Genomic DNA, 19527 nt, shown 5'->3' with positions numbered 1-19527 from the left:
TTCAGTTTTCAGAATAATTCATAGATCTCATTTAATCTAAAATGTATCTGAATTATTGCTTATTAATAAAAGCATATTGATTAGCAGTGAAACCAAGAGAGATGCAATAACTTCACGTTTTTTAAAGGAGAATAGAGAATATATCCGATACATGTTTTTCCATGTGGGCTTTACTCAGCCATAATAATAAAAAGGAGAACAAAAGAAAGCTCAAGCTATGCGGTCATTTTTCTGAGGACTAAGGAAGTGGATGCTAAGGTTTTCTATTTTTCCAGACTTTGTGCCAGTTCGTCAGTGCTGTTGTCACAGACTGATGGCGTGCAAAGGAAAGGGGGAGGCAGTGTGAGCCTGATTATGTGGACACTTTTTGTAGCATAGGAGTGGCTATTCTAGAATATGTTCTTAAATCCTTTTGAAAATGTGATAGAATTGTATAGTTTTCCTCAATTATAAACATGAAGATTGTTGCAAGAATTAAAGTAGAAAAATAATACCTAACAGAACAATATATGTAAATGTCATTATAAACAGTGCTGCTCACCTCCAGACCAGCCAGGTAACAATGACCAGTACCCCACAGTGACAGCATCACCAGTATCTCTGAACTGCACTGGATTATATTCGGTTGGACCTCACAGTCTTACTACTGAACATAAGGAACGTTTAGTCCATTGTTTGGGTCTTGGTAATGAACCCACTATCCATCCAACCAGTGCACGGGGAGGAGGCAGATTTCATTCATGTTCTGCGATCCCCATCCCAGTAATAGCAGGTCTTCATCTTGTGACTGTAGCCATTTTCTTGCTGGTTTCTGAGTATTGCCTTCCCCCACCCGCCCAACCCGGGCCACGACAGGGTCTCACCTTGTAGCCAAGGCTGGTCCTGTTCAGTTGGTAGCTATCACATTCCATTAGATGATTATGTGATCTTTCTTACATCAGAATAGATTTCCATTTACTAATGATAAATACTACTTGATGTTTAGCTAAATTAAACAGATTAATGAAGGGTATTAGTAATTTCATGGATTGATAACTATAATTTCTAAGAAATTAAGATTAATGCACCAGTAAATGTACTCTATTTTCATTAATCTGTTTGTGTTTAAAATCTATCATCTATCTTATGAACTAGGAACAATAGCCAGCAGTGCAGCCCTTGACTCTTTTATGGCCTATAATAAATTACCAAATCCTTGATTTCTATGAAAACTTTTAAGTCTAGAAATCTATTTTTAAAAAATTGGTTTTAGTCTGGAAGTAACAGAATATATTTACTACATTTTAAATCCAAAGAAAAGTTTGGGCTAAGCTTTACAAGTGTTGTAATTTTAAAATTCTCTACATCCTAGTAATTGCTACTCTTTTTTTTTAAGTTGAAAATAGTGTTTTTCATACAATATATTCTGATCACATTTCCCCATCCCCAACTCCTCTCAGGTCCTCCCTGTTTTCCCAACCACATGCCATTCTTTCTCCCTCTCTTTAGAAAACAGGCTAATGAAACAAGCCAGAATTTAAGAAATAAAAATAAAAAGCACAAGAAACATACATGCACAGAGACAAGAACTTATAAAAACACAAAACTGTGAATCATAATATATATGCATAAGACAAAAAAGGTAGGAGTCACAAGACAAAAAAGGCCCAAACAAAGTGAAGCGAGACAAAAAGGCTATAAAAATAGCAGTGAGTTCATTCTGTGATGCCTCTGCTGCTGGTCGTGGTGTCTACCTTTAAGTGTGGCTACTATTCCCATTAGACTCCATTGGAGAAAACTAACTTCTCCTTTGTGAATGGATTGGATTAGAGACAGCTTTTTGGTTAAGGGTGAGAACTCTGGAATTTGTGTCTGTTCCCCTGTCTCAGCACTGGGTCCCTGTCTGGTTTGAACCTGTGTGGGGCCTGTATATGCTGCCACAGTCTCTGAGTTCACATGTGGGGAGTTTTGGGGTATCTGGAAGACAGTGGTTTTTTGGTGATAGTCATCCCCTCTGTCTCATACAATGTTCCCTCTCCCCGTGGTTCCCTGATCCTTGAGGGGGTTTGATGGAGATATCCCTTTTAGGACCAAGTCTCTCATTCTGCACCTTGTCCAGTTGTGGCCTCTGTGTTAATTCCCATCTACTGCAAAAGGAAGCTTCTCTTTTTAATTAATTCCCATTTCTCTTTTTACTTCTTTAACTTTACAGTGTTGTAATTTTATATCTCTCCAAATCTAGTAATATTTGCTACCATTTTTATTAATCCCTGCCATTCCTCATTTTAGTACTCTAAGCAGTCTCGAGTGTTCAGGCTACATGTTCAATGCGATAATCAAATACTTAATTATACTGACTTGTACTTCACTGTGAGTATTTGCTGAATTTGGTATGAAATTAAAATTTGTTTCCTTTGTTCTAGAACAAAGCTTTTCCATCACAGCCACACATTTCCTCTTATTTTAAAAGCCTTTTTGCTGGGCTTGGTGGCACACTGTTTGTTTGTTTTGAAGCTATAGTTTAATCACATTTCTCTCTTACCTTTCCTTCCTCCAAACCATCCCATATGCCCCTCCCCACTCACCTCCAAATTCATGGGCTCTTTTGTCATAAATTGTTAGTGTATGCACATATACATATATATTCCCAAATAAAACCCATTGCATCCATATAATGTAACTTGTATTATGTTTTCAGGGCTGATTGTTTGGCACTAGACCAGTTGGTGTGCTCTTCTCTGGGGAGGCCCTCCTCTCTCATCCCCAGATTTCCTCAGATGACCCTTGTTTTCTGTGTAGGGTTGAGACTTCATGGATTTTCCCCTGTACAGTTTGGCATGTTCATTGTCTACTTGTTAGGCCCACTTTGAGGTGATATTACGAGGAGACACAATCTCACAGGGAAGTGACTGATGCTCTGGCTCTTAGAATCTTTCCTCTCCCACGTCTGCAGTGCTCCCTGAGCCTTCGGTGTAGCTGTGTCCATCAGGACTGGGCTTCATTTGCATTTTGATTGCTTGTGTTTGTCTGTAGTGGTCTCCATCTGTTGCAAAGAGAAATTCCCTTGGTGAGGAGAGAAGAATGTTTGTATATTGTTAGGGATTGTGTTGGTTTAATAAATTAGGGGTTGTAGATTCTCCTTCAATAACCATGATTTCACCAGCACTGAGTAGTTAGGTAGATTATAGCATAAATAACAAAAACCCAGAGACAGATATTGGGGTTCAACCTAAAGATGAGAAAAACAAAGCAGTCAAGCCACTAGTGAGCTCTTAGCTCTCTACCGCAGACTGAAAAATGGGCCATCTTACCTCCATGAGTTGAGTTCCTGTCTCCTCCACTTTATATTCCTCTTTCCACCCAGCCATATCACTCCTGTCTCCACCTCCCTAGTGCTGGGATTAAAGGCCTGTGACTCCTGAGTGCTGGGAGTACCTTTGTGTTTCTTTTTCTGTTTCTTTTTTTAGACAGATTCAGTCTCAAGTAGCCCAGGGTGGCCTTGAGTCCTGGGATTAACCTGGGATTAAAGGTGTGTGCTACCACTGCCTGGCCCGTGTGGCTGAATAGTGTGGCCGCTTTGCATTCTGATTTTCAGGCAAGCTTTATTTATTAGATACAAATGAAATATTACTACAGTAGATTTCTAGTACCAGGCCTGAAATCCCTCTTGTTGAGTGGATTCTAAATCCAGTTAGAGAGCAATTGGTTACTACCACAGTATGTGGGTGGTACCCGCTTTTATCCCAGTTCTCGGGTGATAGAGGCAAGCAGATCTCTGCGTTTCAGGATCACCTGATCTGGAAAGCAAGTTTGAGGCCATCCACAGCTCAGTGGGGGGGGGGGGGGGGCGGGGCGGGGTAGGGCTGGCTTTTTAAAACTATGATTTCCTTATAGTATGTTTTATGATCTATTTAATTTGGCTAAAACAAAATGCATCCTTCTCTTCCTCACTTTTGTACAAGATATATGAACTCATAATTCACATGCATTTATTCCAGACTTTCCTAATGTTTCTTGTGGTATTTTGTACTGTTCAAATTTTCATTTATAAAGAAACTTTATATATTGCTTTACAAAGAAGTATAGAATATGTTAATAAAATTCTTCCAACTCTCTCACCTCAAGCAAAACTTAGATCTTCAGGTCTTTCAAGTGAGTTATTATGATTCCTTCCTTCCTTCCTTCCTTCCTTCCTTCCTTCCTTCCTTCCTTCCTTCCTTCCTTCCTTCCTTTCTCCCTTCCTTCCTCTCTTCCTCCCTCCCTCCCTTTCTCCATCCATCCCTCTCTCCTTCCCTCCCTTCTTTCTTTCTTGTTTTTTTTTCTTTCTTGGTTTTTTGAGACAGGGTTTCTCTGTAGCTTTGGAACCTGTCCTGGAACAAGCTCTGGTAGACCAGACTGGCCTCCCAAGTGCTGGGATTAAAGGCGTGCGCCACCACCACCCACTGAGTTGTTGTGATTTCAACATTGATGTTTTTCTTTTTTAATAGAGTCCCGTTTACTTCTTCAGGGGCTCAAAAATCTCTTGCAACTTGGAAAAAAAATTAAGTGCTTCTTAGGAACATACTGTAAGCAGGTGTTTTATGCAGTAATGAAAAAAATAAACGATTTGAAGTACTGGACATTTCGTAGATATATATGTTTGATGTGAGCATCTATCAATAAACCTGTTCAACGTTTTACTGTAAATCTTCCCAAATATGTAGTTTAAACTACCCATTATGTTTGCTACTTAAAAGATGTTTTCTGAACTTTACAACTGTTGTGTGTGTGTGTGTGTGTGTGTGTGTGTGTGTGTGTGTGTAGGTGTGTAGGTGTGTGTGTGTGTGTGTGTAGGTAATGAGGTTTGAATGGGCCTCACATATTCTAGGCAGGTATTCTCGGACTATGCTACATTCCCGGCTCTTTTTAGAACCTGAAATTTTTTTTTTGAATACAATATTATTTTGAAATTTGTATTAATAGTAAATATGAAAGTTTGTTTTGGAAATTTGCAGTAAACTGATGCATTTTTTCTTAAATTGTGATATTATTGACATGCAGTTTCAGAGTTATATTTTATTACACGCTCACTGCTTTTTAAAAATATGAATTGGTTCAAGTTGGTTTTTTTGTTTGTTTGTTTGTTTTTTGAGTCGAGAAAAGAACACCAATATGTTACTAACTGGCCACAGAGCATTTTCACTGATAGAGGAAGCAGATTGCTTGAGATTTTTCTGTCTCTTCCTACATAATGTTTGAGGTCCTTCAGCTTCTGCAGCCCAAGAGCTAAACCATGTTATATCAGGCATTTCAGAATAGCCAAGCTTTGTGGTACAACATGAGATGACCTCAGATTATTTGTGGGGACCCATGACTGTGGGAGACTTAACATGGTTTTACCTGGTGCAGTGAACTCACTGGTGGTCTTAAGAATTCAGGAAGCATATCTTGCAAGGCCTTTTAAATTGTTTTTTAAAATGTTTTACCTGCTAAGATCCGCCAAAATCATTTTCAAAGCTCCCATAAATATGTGTAGAATATGTCAAATTATGGAATCATCAACTTACATCAAGCAGGAATGCTTCATGTAATCACTATAGGAAAATAATAGCTCATGAAAGTTGTTAATAATGTTAGTTTTCAACTTGATATTTGTAATGATTCCTCATAGTAAATGTGTAAATACTAATTTAAAATTCTTAAACAGAACATGCTTATGCTTAGAAATAAGAAAAATGCTTCCATTAAAGTGTCTGCTATCTTTCTTTACCCGATGTCTTGGGATAAGTTAATCACTCAGCCTCTTTCATTTGTAAAAAGTTACTTTAAAGATGAGACATAATATATGAAAGACAATGTCTGGTTCTTGGCTGTGTCCTAATGAATAGATGCTGCATCTGAGGAGCTTTCTTCAAATTCTACTATAAGTCATATGTAACGTGATTTTCAGTTTAAAGAGTTCCTATTTTGGTTCTTAAAATTGAGATTCATTTTATATATAATGATTCAGAATGTATCAAAATTTAGAAGTTCAAATCTAGTATCTGTAGTTGACTTTTCAGTAGGCTTGACTTTCATACATTATACATTGGTGTTTCTAAGCCTCCTTTTATATGCAGAATGGAATCTTTTATAGTTAAAATTATCAGCTGGCTGCACTGCTTGCTGCCCCTGTGATAAAAGGCCAAAAGTCAGTGAGACCTTAAAGATCTTATCCTGCCTTTTCTATCTATTTCATAAACATTTCTCCAAGCCAAGAGCGCCTATCAAACATCAAAAGCCTGGAGCTTGCTTATTTACAAAGGACAGCGGTCTCAGATATGTCATCTCGCTCAGCCCAATCTCCTTTTGCAACCCACCTCACCTACACTCAGCTCTCATGTTGTTGACTGGTTGGGGAGTACTGGGCTGAAAGTAGACAGGTGAAAGCCCTCACCTGCTTATCTCTGTCATACTCCCCACCTTTCTCTTCTACCTTAGCCAACTCCATCCCCTAGTCCCCATCCTGGAGCCAGGGTCTCACACTGTAGTCCAGGAAAGCTACAGTAAGCTATAAGAACTTACTATGTAACCAAGAAAGAGAAATGTGTGGGTTAGGTTTTGTGATCCATTTAACACAAAGAGTCATCTGTGAAGAGTTAACTTCAACTAGGAAGACATTTTCTTGATTAGTGATTGATCTGGGATGGCCAGCTGGGGAGTTCAACCCTGAGCAGGTTCTCCTGAGTTGTATCAGAAAGCAGACTGAGCAAGCCAGGGAGCAGGCCAGTAAGCAGCATTTCGCCAAAGTCTCTGCTTCAGTTCCTGCCCTAAGTTCCTGCCCTGATTTCTCTTCCTGTAAGCTGTAAGATGAGAGAGAAAAAAAAAAAACACTTCTGTAAATCACTTTTCTTCATGGTCTTCATCACAGAAATACCTTTGGAGTTCTGAAGCTCTGAAATTTGAAGATTTAAGATGACTCCAGTGTCTGCCCTGGCCTGTGAGGGTGGATAAAGAAAGGAGTGGTGGTCCAGGGAAGGATGCATGAGTCTGCCCTCGTTCTTCAGGGCCACTGGTGCCTCTTGCCACAGGGATCTGTCAGTAGTCTTGGTCGCCTACAGGGTAACTAAGACCGCATGAAGCAGGATGTGTTGTGATGAAGCTGGCAGTTCTTCAGCATAGATTCATTGTAGGAAATAGTTTCACTGTGGCAGACAGCTACATATGTGTGATACAGTTTACCTGCAGTCATCCCTTGTGTGGGACTCTCTGCCCTCCCACAAGTCCCTTTCCTCTTTCCAGATGTTCATCTTTACCACTTTAAAATCTAGATTCTGCAGGTGAGTGAAGCCATTCCGTGTGTGCTGAATTGGCACCCTTATGGGTGCGTCATGCATGCATGCTTAGTAGGCACAAGTGTGAGTGTCTCCCTTCTCATCCTGGCTCTTGGCCATTCAGTTCTCTCTGGTGCAAGCCAGAGTCTGTTTCCGAAGCAGTCCTCCAGGGTCACTTTTAGCTGCACAAGCACCAGTGTAGGAAGGTTTGGGGGACGGACAGACGACACAGATGGTAGCAGATGGCTCAGGCTGCTGTGCACATCGCCTTTTCCTTCCTTTGTAACCTGCCGCAGAGCTTCTGCTCACCAACAGAAAAGACCCATCGCCATTCTCTTTTCCAGTCTTGCGCCTTTTGCTTTTCTTCTTTTACTTTAGTTTTATTATTTTTTTTAATAGCCCTGGAATAGTACTGAGAATGGGTGCAACCCAATCTTTCCTTAGTTTGTATTGAGGAATATGTAAGTAGTTCCTAGCCTTTTGCCATTATAAAGAGTATTGCAATGAGTAACGTTTTCATATATCTTTCCAAATAAGTGAGAATATATAGATAAAATTTCCAAAATTGCACTTGCAATTTTGACAACTTTTTCTAAACTGTTGCCTATAAAAGTTGCTGAGTTTACCTCCTCCAGTGGGTACTAAATTGCCATTTTTTGTGCAGGCACTTGGCATTTCATCCTATATGCCGTTGTCCTTTTCTCTGCATTATCTGTTCATGTCCTTGGAATATTTTTCTGTTTACTGTTGGTCTTTTCTTAATGATTCATGGGAGCTCTTTTATATATTTAAGAATGACTGCATTAATAATGCATATGCATGCAAGTATTCATTACAGCATTAGCTGCAGTTGCAAAGTACTGAAAATGACTTAAATAGCCAAGCCTCATAACTCTCCTGAATGCACAGGGGAGTGTTCTGGAAGTTACATGTGTAATATACTACCATACTGAATTGTAATGTTCATATGAAAACATAGCTTTTAAATTAAGCCATCTGTATCAAACATATATATATTTCCCTTGCCATTATTTCCCAGACACAGCACAAATGTGTGTGTGTGTGTGTGTGTGTGTGTGTGTGTGTGTGTGTGTGTCTGAATGAATAGGAGTGGCATAAAGCACTGGCTTCTGAATTTGGATAGTTATTGAATTCATGAACCCATAGCAGCTATAATTGCCTGCCTAAGACATGCACAAGATTAGGCCCTTTAACATTCCATCAAGAATGGTGAGGGACCCATGAGTCCCCACCCCTAGCTGAAGAACAACTGTCAATTAATAGTTGCTAGGGTGTGGTGGAGTTACTAGTAAGCTGCCTGTTATAGCACGAGTTCTTGTAAAGAGAGGCAGCTTGTTCATTTTCCGGCCACCCAGACCCTAATAATAACACAGAAACTATATTAATTATAACACTGCTTGGCCAATAGCTTAGGCATAGTCCTAACTAGCTCTTACATCTTAAATTAGCCCATATCTATTAATCCATGTATCACCACAAGACTGTGACCTACTGGTAAGGTTCTGGTGTTTTTTTTTCCCCTTTGGCAACTATATGGCGACTCCATGAAATTGCCTTCTTTCTCCCTGCATTCAGTTCAGTTTTCTCCACCTAGTTCTATTCTGCCCTGCCATAGGCCAAAGCAGCTTCTTTACTAACCAATGCTAATAAAACATATTCATTACATACAGAGGGGAATCCCACATCAAATTCTAATTGGTCTTAAAAATTAAAAACTTGGAGCCAAATATTGGGTAAATGTTGAAAGGTAAGCGAGACAAGGGAGCAAACCATAGTCAACCCTTACCATGCTAACTCTTCATCCAAAAATAAGACTAAGCTCCTATCTCCTCCCACCTTATTTTCCTCTCTCCACCAGCCGTAATCACTTTCTGTCTGTTTGTACAGACCTCCAAACCTCTATGGTTAACTCGTGGATAGCTCTGCCCTCTGATCTTCAGGCAAGCTGTTATGTTATGTTATGTTATGTTATGTTATGTTATAGCGTAAACAAAATATCTCCACAACCTGTGCTTCAGTAAAAAACCCTAACCCATACTCATGCCAGAAACCTTAATTAAACTCAGTGGGTCACACATGCACCTCACAAAGGACGTGACTGTAGAAGGGGGATGAGTTGGGGAAAGGTGCTAAGCAGGAATAGGAGTGAATAAGAGAGGGCGATGGGAAGTAAGTATGATGAAAATACATTGTATTATAAATTTTCTTAAAGATCTTTTCTGATAAGAATTAATAGGACTGGAACTGTAGCTCAATGGCAGAGCACTTTGCCTAGCAAAACAAAACCATGAAATCCTTTGGGAAAATACCTTAAGACTAATGATAATATCTATGTTCTGAAAATGGTGCATAAAGCAATAAAAACATCAGATCTTTCCCAACAAAACATATTCTGATTATTGATTGTTTTGTAGAACTTTATCCAACATTAAAGGATCCCAGCACTTACTTGAATCTCTGTCATTGGGGTGTGGCTTGGCATTTCAGTCTCTCTCTCTCTCTCTCTCTCTCTCTCTCTCTCACACACACACACACACACACACACACACCATGGAAGGGAAGATATGTACCTGATAATTTCATGAAATTTATGAAAACAATTTACCATCTCTAGTATTTCTTCCTCTTTTGAATCAGAATTTACAAAGATGATAAGCAGGCTGTAGGACCGGAGACACAGAACATTGTTTTGCTATAGTAGAATTTTGTCTCCCAAAGAGAGAATGTCTTTGGCGCCAATCTGCTAAATGTATTATTGCACTTTATCTCTTCCTTGGGTCTCAAAGTTATGCCTCAATTTGTAAAACTAAATTTTAATAGCATACCTGATACATGTTCTTTAATTGACATAAATTTTCTTTTAGTATTATTTAAACTCAGTTTATTGGTGTTGTGTGTTTTAAATGTGTTTTCAGTTGAAAGAAAATTTATCAGTTTTCACCCCTTTTCCTTCTTTCCGCACTCCCACTACATTCCCGTGGTAGGATTCCCCTCTGTATGCTGTGAATATGTTTTATTACCATTGGTTAACAAAGAAGCTGCTTTGGCCTATGGCAGGGCAAAACATAGCAAGGCAGGAAATCCAAGTAGAGACAGAGGAAGAAAGAAGGGGGAGTCAGGCAGACACCATGTAGCTGCCTAAGAAGCAAGAGATAACAAACCATAAGCCTCATGGTAAAATATAAAATAATTGAAATGAGTTCATTTAAGATGTGAGAGTTAGTTAATTATAGCCTCAACTAATAGGCCAAAGATTATAAAATATTAAGTCTCAGAGTGGTTATTTCATAAGTAACATCAGGAACAGGCAAGTAGAGAAAACCTGGTTCAAGGGAACCAGCGGGACAGAGAATATTTGTAGCTATACCTTCCCTTGAACCTGTCCCGTGTCACTCCACTCAAATTGATAGCCTCTTTGTCTTTTATTATTACTACACACACACACACACACACACACACACACACACACACACACCTATTTGGTTTCAAGACTCACCACTCTGCATTGAACATCTGATAAGGGGCTTCTCCCTGGGAGAAGTTAATTCTCCTCCCCGTAGTTATTGGTTACCTAACTTTTTGTCTAAAGGTTGAACCCTGTGAAATTTCTCCTACACATGTCCACTAATATTGCTACTGTTCCAATCTTGTTGTTGCAGCCATTTCTAGGAGAAAACTATTTCACAGGGGACTTTCAGGTTGTGGTGGTTTGAATAAGAATGGCTCCCAGGCTCACATGTTTGAACACTTGGTCCCCAGTACGCTGACCTGTTTGGAAAGAGTTAGGAGATGCGGTCTTGTTGGAAAAGATGTTTGCCTTGGTCCTGGTGTTTTGTCACAGCAGTTGAGAAATAGCTAAGCCACTGGTGTTAAGACTTTCACAACTTTTCACCCCCTCTTTCACTGGGTTTCTGAGCCATCTCTGCAGCACCTGTGATGTTGATGTCACCGTTAGGCCGGGGCTCACCATGAAATGCTGCTCTCTGCATTGTGTCCAGCCATGGTTTGCATTTGCAGTGAAGAGAGGCTTCTTTGATGAGGGATGGTAGCAACATGTATCCAGGAAAGGTGGCTTGTGCACAAAACGCAGTCACAAGTCCTGGTTCTGGAACTACACTTGTGGGTTTGACTGCTAACTCTTAAAGCGGCAAGTTTTATTTTTATCTTCATATTAAAACACAACAGAGGGAAGGAAAATGTTAGCATACTTACACAGGAGCTTTCTTTTCATCAAAATGTCAAAACATACTCAAACTGGATATTGAATTTTTTTTTAAGGTAGGGAAAATGACATGCGAAATTTCATATTTTCTGCATCAGAAAACTTCTACACGAATACACGCTTATCAGTGTGTGTGTGTGTGTGTGTGTGTGTATCTGTCTGGCATATGTATCTATATATAGTCTATTAAGTGTTAGTAATAGGCTATTTCAGGTGATGGGATATTATTTGGTTTATATTTTCTGATAGTTGCCTGTATTCTGCAGTTAGTGTTTGGTGATTACTATCTTAACTGATGTAAGCGATGTTTTCTACATTCTCAAAATCTGGTAAAGGGTAGTGGGTTTTTATTTTTAATTATTTTAGAGATAGCAGTTACTTTTGCTTTTAGCATTTTAGCTGAGATGTATAGGTCTGCAGATGAACAGTTAGAGATACATGAAAGTTCAGTGACAGGGACTTGAACCATAAGGTCTACATTTCCTCCTGGAGCTCGTTTGCTGATGGTTTTACCTCAAATTAATGAATTAAGTTCTTGCAGGCCACCATGTCTTTATTTATAAACTAAGGTAACGGTGCCTCACGAAGCTAACGGTGCATTTGAGGGGTGGGAAAGGCCCGAGTGGAAGAGCTGAAGCTTTGCACCATGCCAGGGTGTAGGAATGGCAAGGACTTTCTGAAAAGACACAAAATTGGCAAATGGGATTAAATGAAATTAAACACTTTGTTATAGCAAAGAAGACAACCACCAGAGTGAGGGGACAGCTTGCAGATGGGAAAATGAATAAATGCCAACTAGGTCTAAATAGGGGACTGATTTCTAGACTATATAAAGAGCTGAAAAGATTAATTCCCTAAATACGTCCAATCAATAAGTAGGTTAATGAATTTAACAGTTCTCCAAAGAAGAACTACAAGAACCACTAAATATTTGAAAAGTGTTTAATATCTTTAACTGACAGAGAAATGAAATTCAGACTCTTTTCATCTTCCATCTCACCCAAGTCAGAATAGCTGTTGTCAAGAAAACACATGACAGAAATGCTGGCAAGATGTGGCGAAAGAGGAAACCTTGTACGCTGCTAATGGGAGAGTAAAGTGGTGTGGCCAAGTGGACTTTGGTCAGAGAACTAGAACGAGTTCTACTGCATGGGGGCCTGGCACTCCTGGGGTGTACGTGGAGTCGGCACACTACAGAGACTCGCACGTTTGTGTGTACTGCCTCACTATTAACAACAGCCAATAAATGGAACCTGTCTAGTTATCAATCCCTAAATGAACTGACAGAGAAAATGTCCCCATACACACAGGGAGCTTGTTCAGCTATAAAGGCCTATAAAACAGTATTTACAGGAGAAAGAACACAACTAGAGATTGTATTAAGCAAAATAAGACAAAATAAGATACTCAGAAAAATACCATATTCTCTCTGTCGTGTGTGTGTGTGTGTGTGTGTGTGTGTGTAAAATAAAAATAGAAAAGGAGCCAGGAGAGTGAAGGGAGATACCTTAAGGAAGGGGAATTGGGTGGGGCTGGAGGGAGGTAGACTGTGTGTAAGAAGAAAGCTGAAGTGGAGACCTATTTGGGGGAAATAGGGAACCAGCCAGGGGAGGCAGGAAGAAAGGGAGAGTTGCGAGTGAGATGAACAAGAACAAAGGACTGGGTGTGGCCTGGTTGGTTGTGAGGAGGTAGAAGCCAGAGGAATTCAAGTTCAAGGTTATTTTTGGCTGCAGTGACATTGAGGCCAGCTTGGGATCCTGAGACGCCACCTCAAAAAACAAGGCCAGTGTGATAGGTCAGCTGGGAAAAAGGACTTGCCTGATACCTAGGATCCACATGGTGAAAAAGCATGATGGCATATACACGTATCTGTATGTATATGAAAATGCTGTAATGCAATCCAATACTTTGTATTCTAACTTTACAGAGGTAAAACTTACCTCAGTGCCTGGCATGTAGTAGACATACCATAAATATTAGTTTTGTATTCTCTTTTAAAACCTAGTCATATAGAGACTCTGCCTTTTTTAGACTTATCTAAGATAATTGTGTGTAACACAATGTTATGAAATGAAGAGTAAATATATTATAAACAAAATGTTGATGTTAAATCAGACATTGCCTGTCCACAAACTCTCCAGCTTGGCTATATTGCCTTCTCTTCCCTTCATATGTTACTGACGTGTCTAGACTGACTAGTGAGTTCTGTAGAATGGTTACCTAAGGAGTTTCTAGATGACTCTTTGGATTTATAACTTCTGTATCTATTTTAATGTATTTATGAACTAAAAACACAGCAAGCATATGGATGGGAATCTTTTAGGACTAGGTAAAAGTGACTCCTAAAGAAAGGTCAACTTAATTAAGAATGTCAATTAGAGTAAAGTATGACAAAATATGGCAAAATTGATATTGAATGGCAGGGTTGGGACTTTAAAAAAAAGAGAAAAGAACAAGCAGATTGACTGTAGGTTTTGGACTTTGTGCTCTGAAGTCTCATTCTCATCTCTATGCCCTGGGTCCCCATAACCTTTCTGGCTTCCAGCCAAACCTGACAAGCTCCAGGTTCAGGGAGAGACTTTGCCTTAAAGGAATAAGGTACCCAATACCCTCCTCTGGCCTCTACTCTCATGTGCAAACACACACACACACACACACACACACACACACACACACACACACACTACACTTGCATACAAATGTAATTTACAGATAAATAAAAAGTAAAAAAAAATGCTCATTAATTACTCTGCCTGTCTTTTCATCCATACATATGCAAGTAGCTGTGACTTGTATTTCAAATTATTTGAAGACCTTACATGAAACTTATAGACAGAAATAGGAACAGAAGGCTAATTTTTGTGTCATAGATATACCGATAGCAAATATGCTTTAGTGGTGCTCCTGGGAGCTGCAGACCTTCCCCTCTTCCTCCTGTGCCAAACTTACTGACATACACTTAAAAGCTTATAGACCACATGTGTTCTGTTTTGTATTTTAGATGATTTTCCCCTTTATTTAACTGTTGTTATTAAAAGAACATGCTTGTGTCTTAGTATCAAATAATGGCTATATGAAGGCATAAGTATTCTGATTCTCAAACATTTTAGTAAGTAATGTGCAGGCTTAGTTTATAGTAACCCATTGTATTTGCATGCATCTTGGGTCTTTGGAAGTGGCTTAGTAGGTAAAATGCCTGCCACATAAGCATGAGGACCTGAGTTCGGATCCCCAGTAATCAAGTAAGAAGCCAATTGTGGTAACATACACCTACAAACCCAGTTCTGAGAAGACAGATCCATGGAGTCCTTTGGTCAGAAAGCCTTGCCAAATAAAGGAGCTCCAGATCAAATGAGAGGCAAAATAAAGAGACGAACAAAAGGTGGTGGGTAGTGGTGGAGAAAGACAACTGTTAACAAATTATGACCTCCACAAGCATCATGGTTTATGATCTTTTTGGTTCTGTGCATTTGCTCAGGACCTCCCTGTGTTCATCAAGGAGATTTGCCTGTAGCTATTCTCCATATTTCTCTTTCCTTACATTCCCTAAGGTAGTGAACCAGCTGGGTCACAGAATCCAAATCTGAAAGGTAAGGACCACAGAATCCAACCTAGTGTGCTATGGGAACAGAGTGCAGCCCTGCATACAATGGGAGGAGAGAGGCAGCAAGGTCTTGGGTCTCTTACATACTTAATAAGGGCTGTGAATTAACTCCCTAGGGCAGTCACAACAGCTGTTGACTCCTGTAATACATACAGTGAGAGTTTGGGGATGCAGACGCTTCATTAGTATCTTTATTATTAATGTCCTGCAGGACTAATTGCTTGCTCTCTTTAAATAGAATCTAGATTTGTTCTATAAAAATTAATTTTGTATACAATGCTAGAAAGTATTTAAAATTTGCAACAGTTTTGGAACTGCCTTCTTCACCATATAACTCTAAGTAAAAATTATTCTTTTTGCTGATAATTTAATAATTTTACATATAAATGGTGTACAGTAATCAAAAGAGAAGATAGAACCTGTCATGGTGTACTGTAGGCTCATGTCAAATGTTCATTTGATCTTACAGGACAGACTATTCGAGAGAAAAGAATTGTAGAAGCAGCAAACAGAAAAGAGCTAGACTATGAAGCAGGAGACATCCCAACAGAATGGGAAGGTAAGTGTTCACTTCTAATAGGGTGTTCTGAAAGGCAGAACATTTAATGAGCTATAAAATTAGAGTACATAGAATTACTTCTCCATGGAAACACTTTACATCTTTGTTTCTGGACCATTGCATTTATTTGAAATTTGTAAAGGTAACAATTTTAATAAGGGAGTGCATGTCCAGCACCAAAAGTTGTAAGGCTCCTTCAGGACATGGCGGTGAGGCAGGCAGACCAAGCTCCTACCATGTAAGATACAGGAGTATGCTCATGCCTGGCCCTTGCACCTCCACAGCACCCGACTAGCGTTCTTTTTCCAGCATTCGCTAACTCCCAAACTTGGGAAGGTAGCATATTTTGGGTCTTCATTTTCTCCTATATAATTTGTGGAGAACACTTACATTAGATGCTGTTTGGAAGTATTTATATAACTCACAAGGAACCTGTGAAGTGACTTCCTCTTATATTAAGGATAGATGTTTGACCCCTATCTGAAGACAGAAGTTGACACGGAGAGCTACATAAAAAGCTCTTGCCTGCGATCTTAGCACTTAGGAGCTGAACCGGGAGAATTGCCTCAACCTCAAGGTCAACTTGGGTGACATAGTAAATTTCAGGCCAGTCTGGGCTATAGTATGAGACCTTGCCTCAAAAACAGTCTCTAAGTTGGCAGCTTGTAGAAGGAGTAGTTAAGCTTTATTTTCCCGGACTGTCAACATTTGCAAATCTCGAGTAGTAATGCTTGTGCCTTCTTATGAGCCTAGTTCGTCATTTCCCAATAATAGTATAGAATTAAAGTGTTTATAGAAATAAATTAGGTTATAAATAAACAAATAGGCAATGGCTAATTTTTCAGCCTTTGAGACTTTCAGAGAATTGGAATGAAGTTTTAATGCTTTTTACGACTCTGTCCTGGTCTAGTAATTCAGCATACGATCCCCATGGGGCATATTCTTAAAAATTATGAATCAGCCAAATACTGAAACACAAACACTTTTACAGTGGCACACATCAATTAAGTAAAAAAAAAAATAAGTACTTTGTACCATGCAAATATATACAACACTATGTACAGGGAAATAAGGGAGCTGTACATTGAAGTCATTGATACCAAAGGAACCTGCTTTCAATCCAGATGAATAAAAGTTGGCATTTTTAATTGTTAACATTAAAGTACCGGTGCCTACCTTGCCTGCTGTCATACAGTAAGGATTAAATAGTGTGGCTTTCATTCGTGTATCAAGGAAGCTATTGACTTCCTAGAGCATACCTTCAGGAGTGGGAGCAAGACACTGGATGAGGCACTAAACTACATATGTGCTGATGACCATAGGAAATGAAACAGGCAGGGGACAAATAGAGTCCTCTGGAAGCTTTTACAATTTTAGTTAGTACTCAGAGGGACCTTTCTGAGAAGGGACCTTTTCTTTTCTTTGCGTAAAGACTGAAGAAAGATCTGTTTCTGCCCCAATCAGAGAGGGGCGTTACTAAGGCAAGTACAGTGGCCCTGAGGCAAAGGCCTCCCCTGGTGATTAAGGAATATCAAGAAAGCCAATTTGAGAGAAAGCTATGGGAGATAAATTTAGTGTTAAGAGAATGCCTGATCTGGTGGGCAGCATTGTGGGCTATCATAAGGACCCAAGCGTTTTCTTCCAGGGAAACTAGAAGCCTCTGAGAAGTTGGAGGAGCAGCCGTGTGTTGAGTTATAGTTAAAAGGCTCTATCTTGCTACTGAATTATAAGAACTGAGGGCGATGACATCAAAACATGGAGACAGAACGTTTTCTAATACTAAGGCAAAGAATAATGTGACTTGGAGCAGGTTAACAGCAAGAATAGAAGGAAGTAGATACATTCTGGAACAACACAAAAGTAGAGCTAATGGGATTGTTGACACACCGGACACAATGGTTGTGGATAAGCATGCTGAGCCTTCTAGTCTCACCTGGAGAAAATGCAGTACTGTTAACTGTAACAGGAACCACGGACTAGGAGGGAGGTAAAACCAGTGTTGGAAATGGTAAGTTTGAGGGGCCCATTTAGTGTCCGATTAGAAATGGTGAATTGTGAGTCAAGAATTCAGTGGAGCCGGGCGGTGTGGCGTACTCCTTTAGTCCCAGCACTCGGCAGGAGAGGCAGGCAAGCAGATCTCTGAGATCCAGGACAGCCAAGATGACACAGAGAAACCCTGTCTCGAAGAAGAAAAAAAGAATTCAGTGGAAATATCCGGGTTGGAAATAAAAATGTGGAGTTTCCGGCAAACAAATGCCACCTGAAAGGCTGGATGAGGTCACAGAGACAGTGAGTGCAAACAGGAAGGGTGGGGCAGGCTGGAGCCTGTGCTCCTCGGGTTTAGAACAGCGGACACAAGAGCAGTGACAAGAAAATTGGGAGAAAAAGGAAAAACTTCCCGTTCTGGAAGCCAGGCATCAGGAATGAAACTGTGAAGAATGTGTCACCCATTAACCATTTACTTTAAGATCAGACAGGCCAGCACTGTTCTCAACAAAACAGTTCAGTAGACTAGCGGAGCCTGAGAGAAAAGAGAGACTTTGGGGAAGTAAGCAGAGATGATGTTTTGAGGAGGTTATCTGTAAAGAAAGTTCCGTTGTGAGACCCACCTAAGAGAGGAAGGCAGGTGACATGAGACCCTAGCTAGAGAGGGAGGCAGGGTGACAAGAGACCCACCAAGAGAGGACGGCGGGATGACAAGAGGGTTTATGCTGGCTGTCTTGGAGGCAGGAAATGAGAGGATTTTTCAGTAGTGATGGTGAGGATTCAATCCCAAAGGCAGCATGTATCAGTTGAAATTCTCTGAGAAGGGAAGCTGTGCAAGGCCTGGTCCATAGCTGGAAGAACAGAGAAGTTCCATCAGTAGGAAATTGTGGGTAGATAAGACAGTGAGAACGTTTGTAAACTCCTGGTTCCTCCTGCTGAGTCAAGAGTGCTTACAACCTTCCCCAAGCTAACAGCTACTACAAGATCTGAAGTCAAATCATGTCTTCTAAGTCTATGGCGTTTTGTTCTCCTGTTGTCAGTCGAGGGACTGAAACTAGGGCATTGGACATGCAAGGCACGGCTGCACTGCCCAGCCCCAGCCCCAACTCCTTCACTCATTGCCTTGTATGAAATTCCCTTTTATTAACTGTCTGATGTTACATTTAACCCACCTTTTTAGTAACTCGGCCAACACCTCCTTTTCCTTCAGTGGGGTAGATGCTGATTCCCACTCTCAGCCAATCCTAGCCCCAGATGAGATGTTTCTTGTGTTCTCGCTCATTTCCTGCCCTCCTCATGGCACCTAACACACTAACAAGTTTCCTGGTTGCTTTGCTGCTCCGTCTCCTGGACTTGACAGTTCTTTATGGTGGAGTCCCGACTTCCCATCCCTGCGCTTCAGGGCCTCCCTCAATACTTGACATACAGTAGGGTGGTTTTTATTTTAGTCTCTGTGTGGTATTTTGAGTGGTACATCTCAGACCTTATGCACATTCAGACTGTTGCTCAAGCTTCAGCACTGTTCCGACTCCAGAATGTTTCCATCATTCCAAACTGAAACCCCTCCCTTAACAATGAGCCCTACTCTACCCTCTGTCGTTATGCATTTGACTGTTCTAGACTTGTCATCCAGGTAGACCAAGCAGATTGTGGATGTCCGTCTGTATTTGGCGTAGTTCCTTCTCTTAGCCCAGCGTGCTTATATTCCCAGGTGAGCTGTGGGTGCCACTGTACTTGTCACAGTTTCTGCACTCTTCAAAAAGTGCACGCTTGGCTTAGCTCACTTCCATCTTTTGGTTATTGTGCAAGATGGAGCTATAAATAGACATTTACAAACATTTTTACTTTTAAATATAACTGTAAG

General features: G+C 40.2%; 1 protein-coding gene across 1 annotated transcript in view; it reads left to right on the top strand.

The window, feature by feature from the left end:
* Positions 1-19527, top strand: part of Ndufaf2 (NADH:ubiquinone oxidoreductase complex assembly factor 2) — a 110435-nt gene that overhangs the window by 51975 nt on the left and 38933 nt on the right. The window contains exon 2 of the mRNA XM_048442979.2: positions 15588-15677. Within this exon, the coding sequence (XP_048298936.1) occupies positions 15588-15677 (90 nt within the window). The remainder of the gene's footprint in view (positions 1-15587; positions 15678-19527) is intronic.

Source organism: Myodes glareolus, chromosome 15 (assembly GCF_982192425.1).
Source record: "Myodes glareolus chromosome 15, mMyoGla1.1, whole genome shotgun sequence".
Classification (NCBI taxonomy): Eukaryota; Metazoa; Chordata; class Mammalia; order Rodentia; family Cricetidae; genus Myodes; species Myodes glareolus.
Note: the sequence above shows the minus strand (reverse complement) of the source record. Positions and strands in the feature narration are given on the sequence as shown.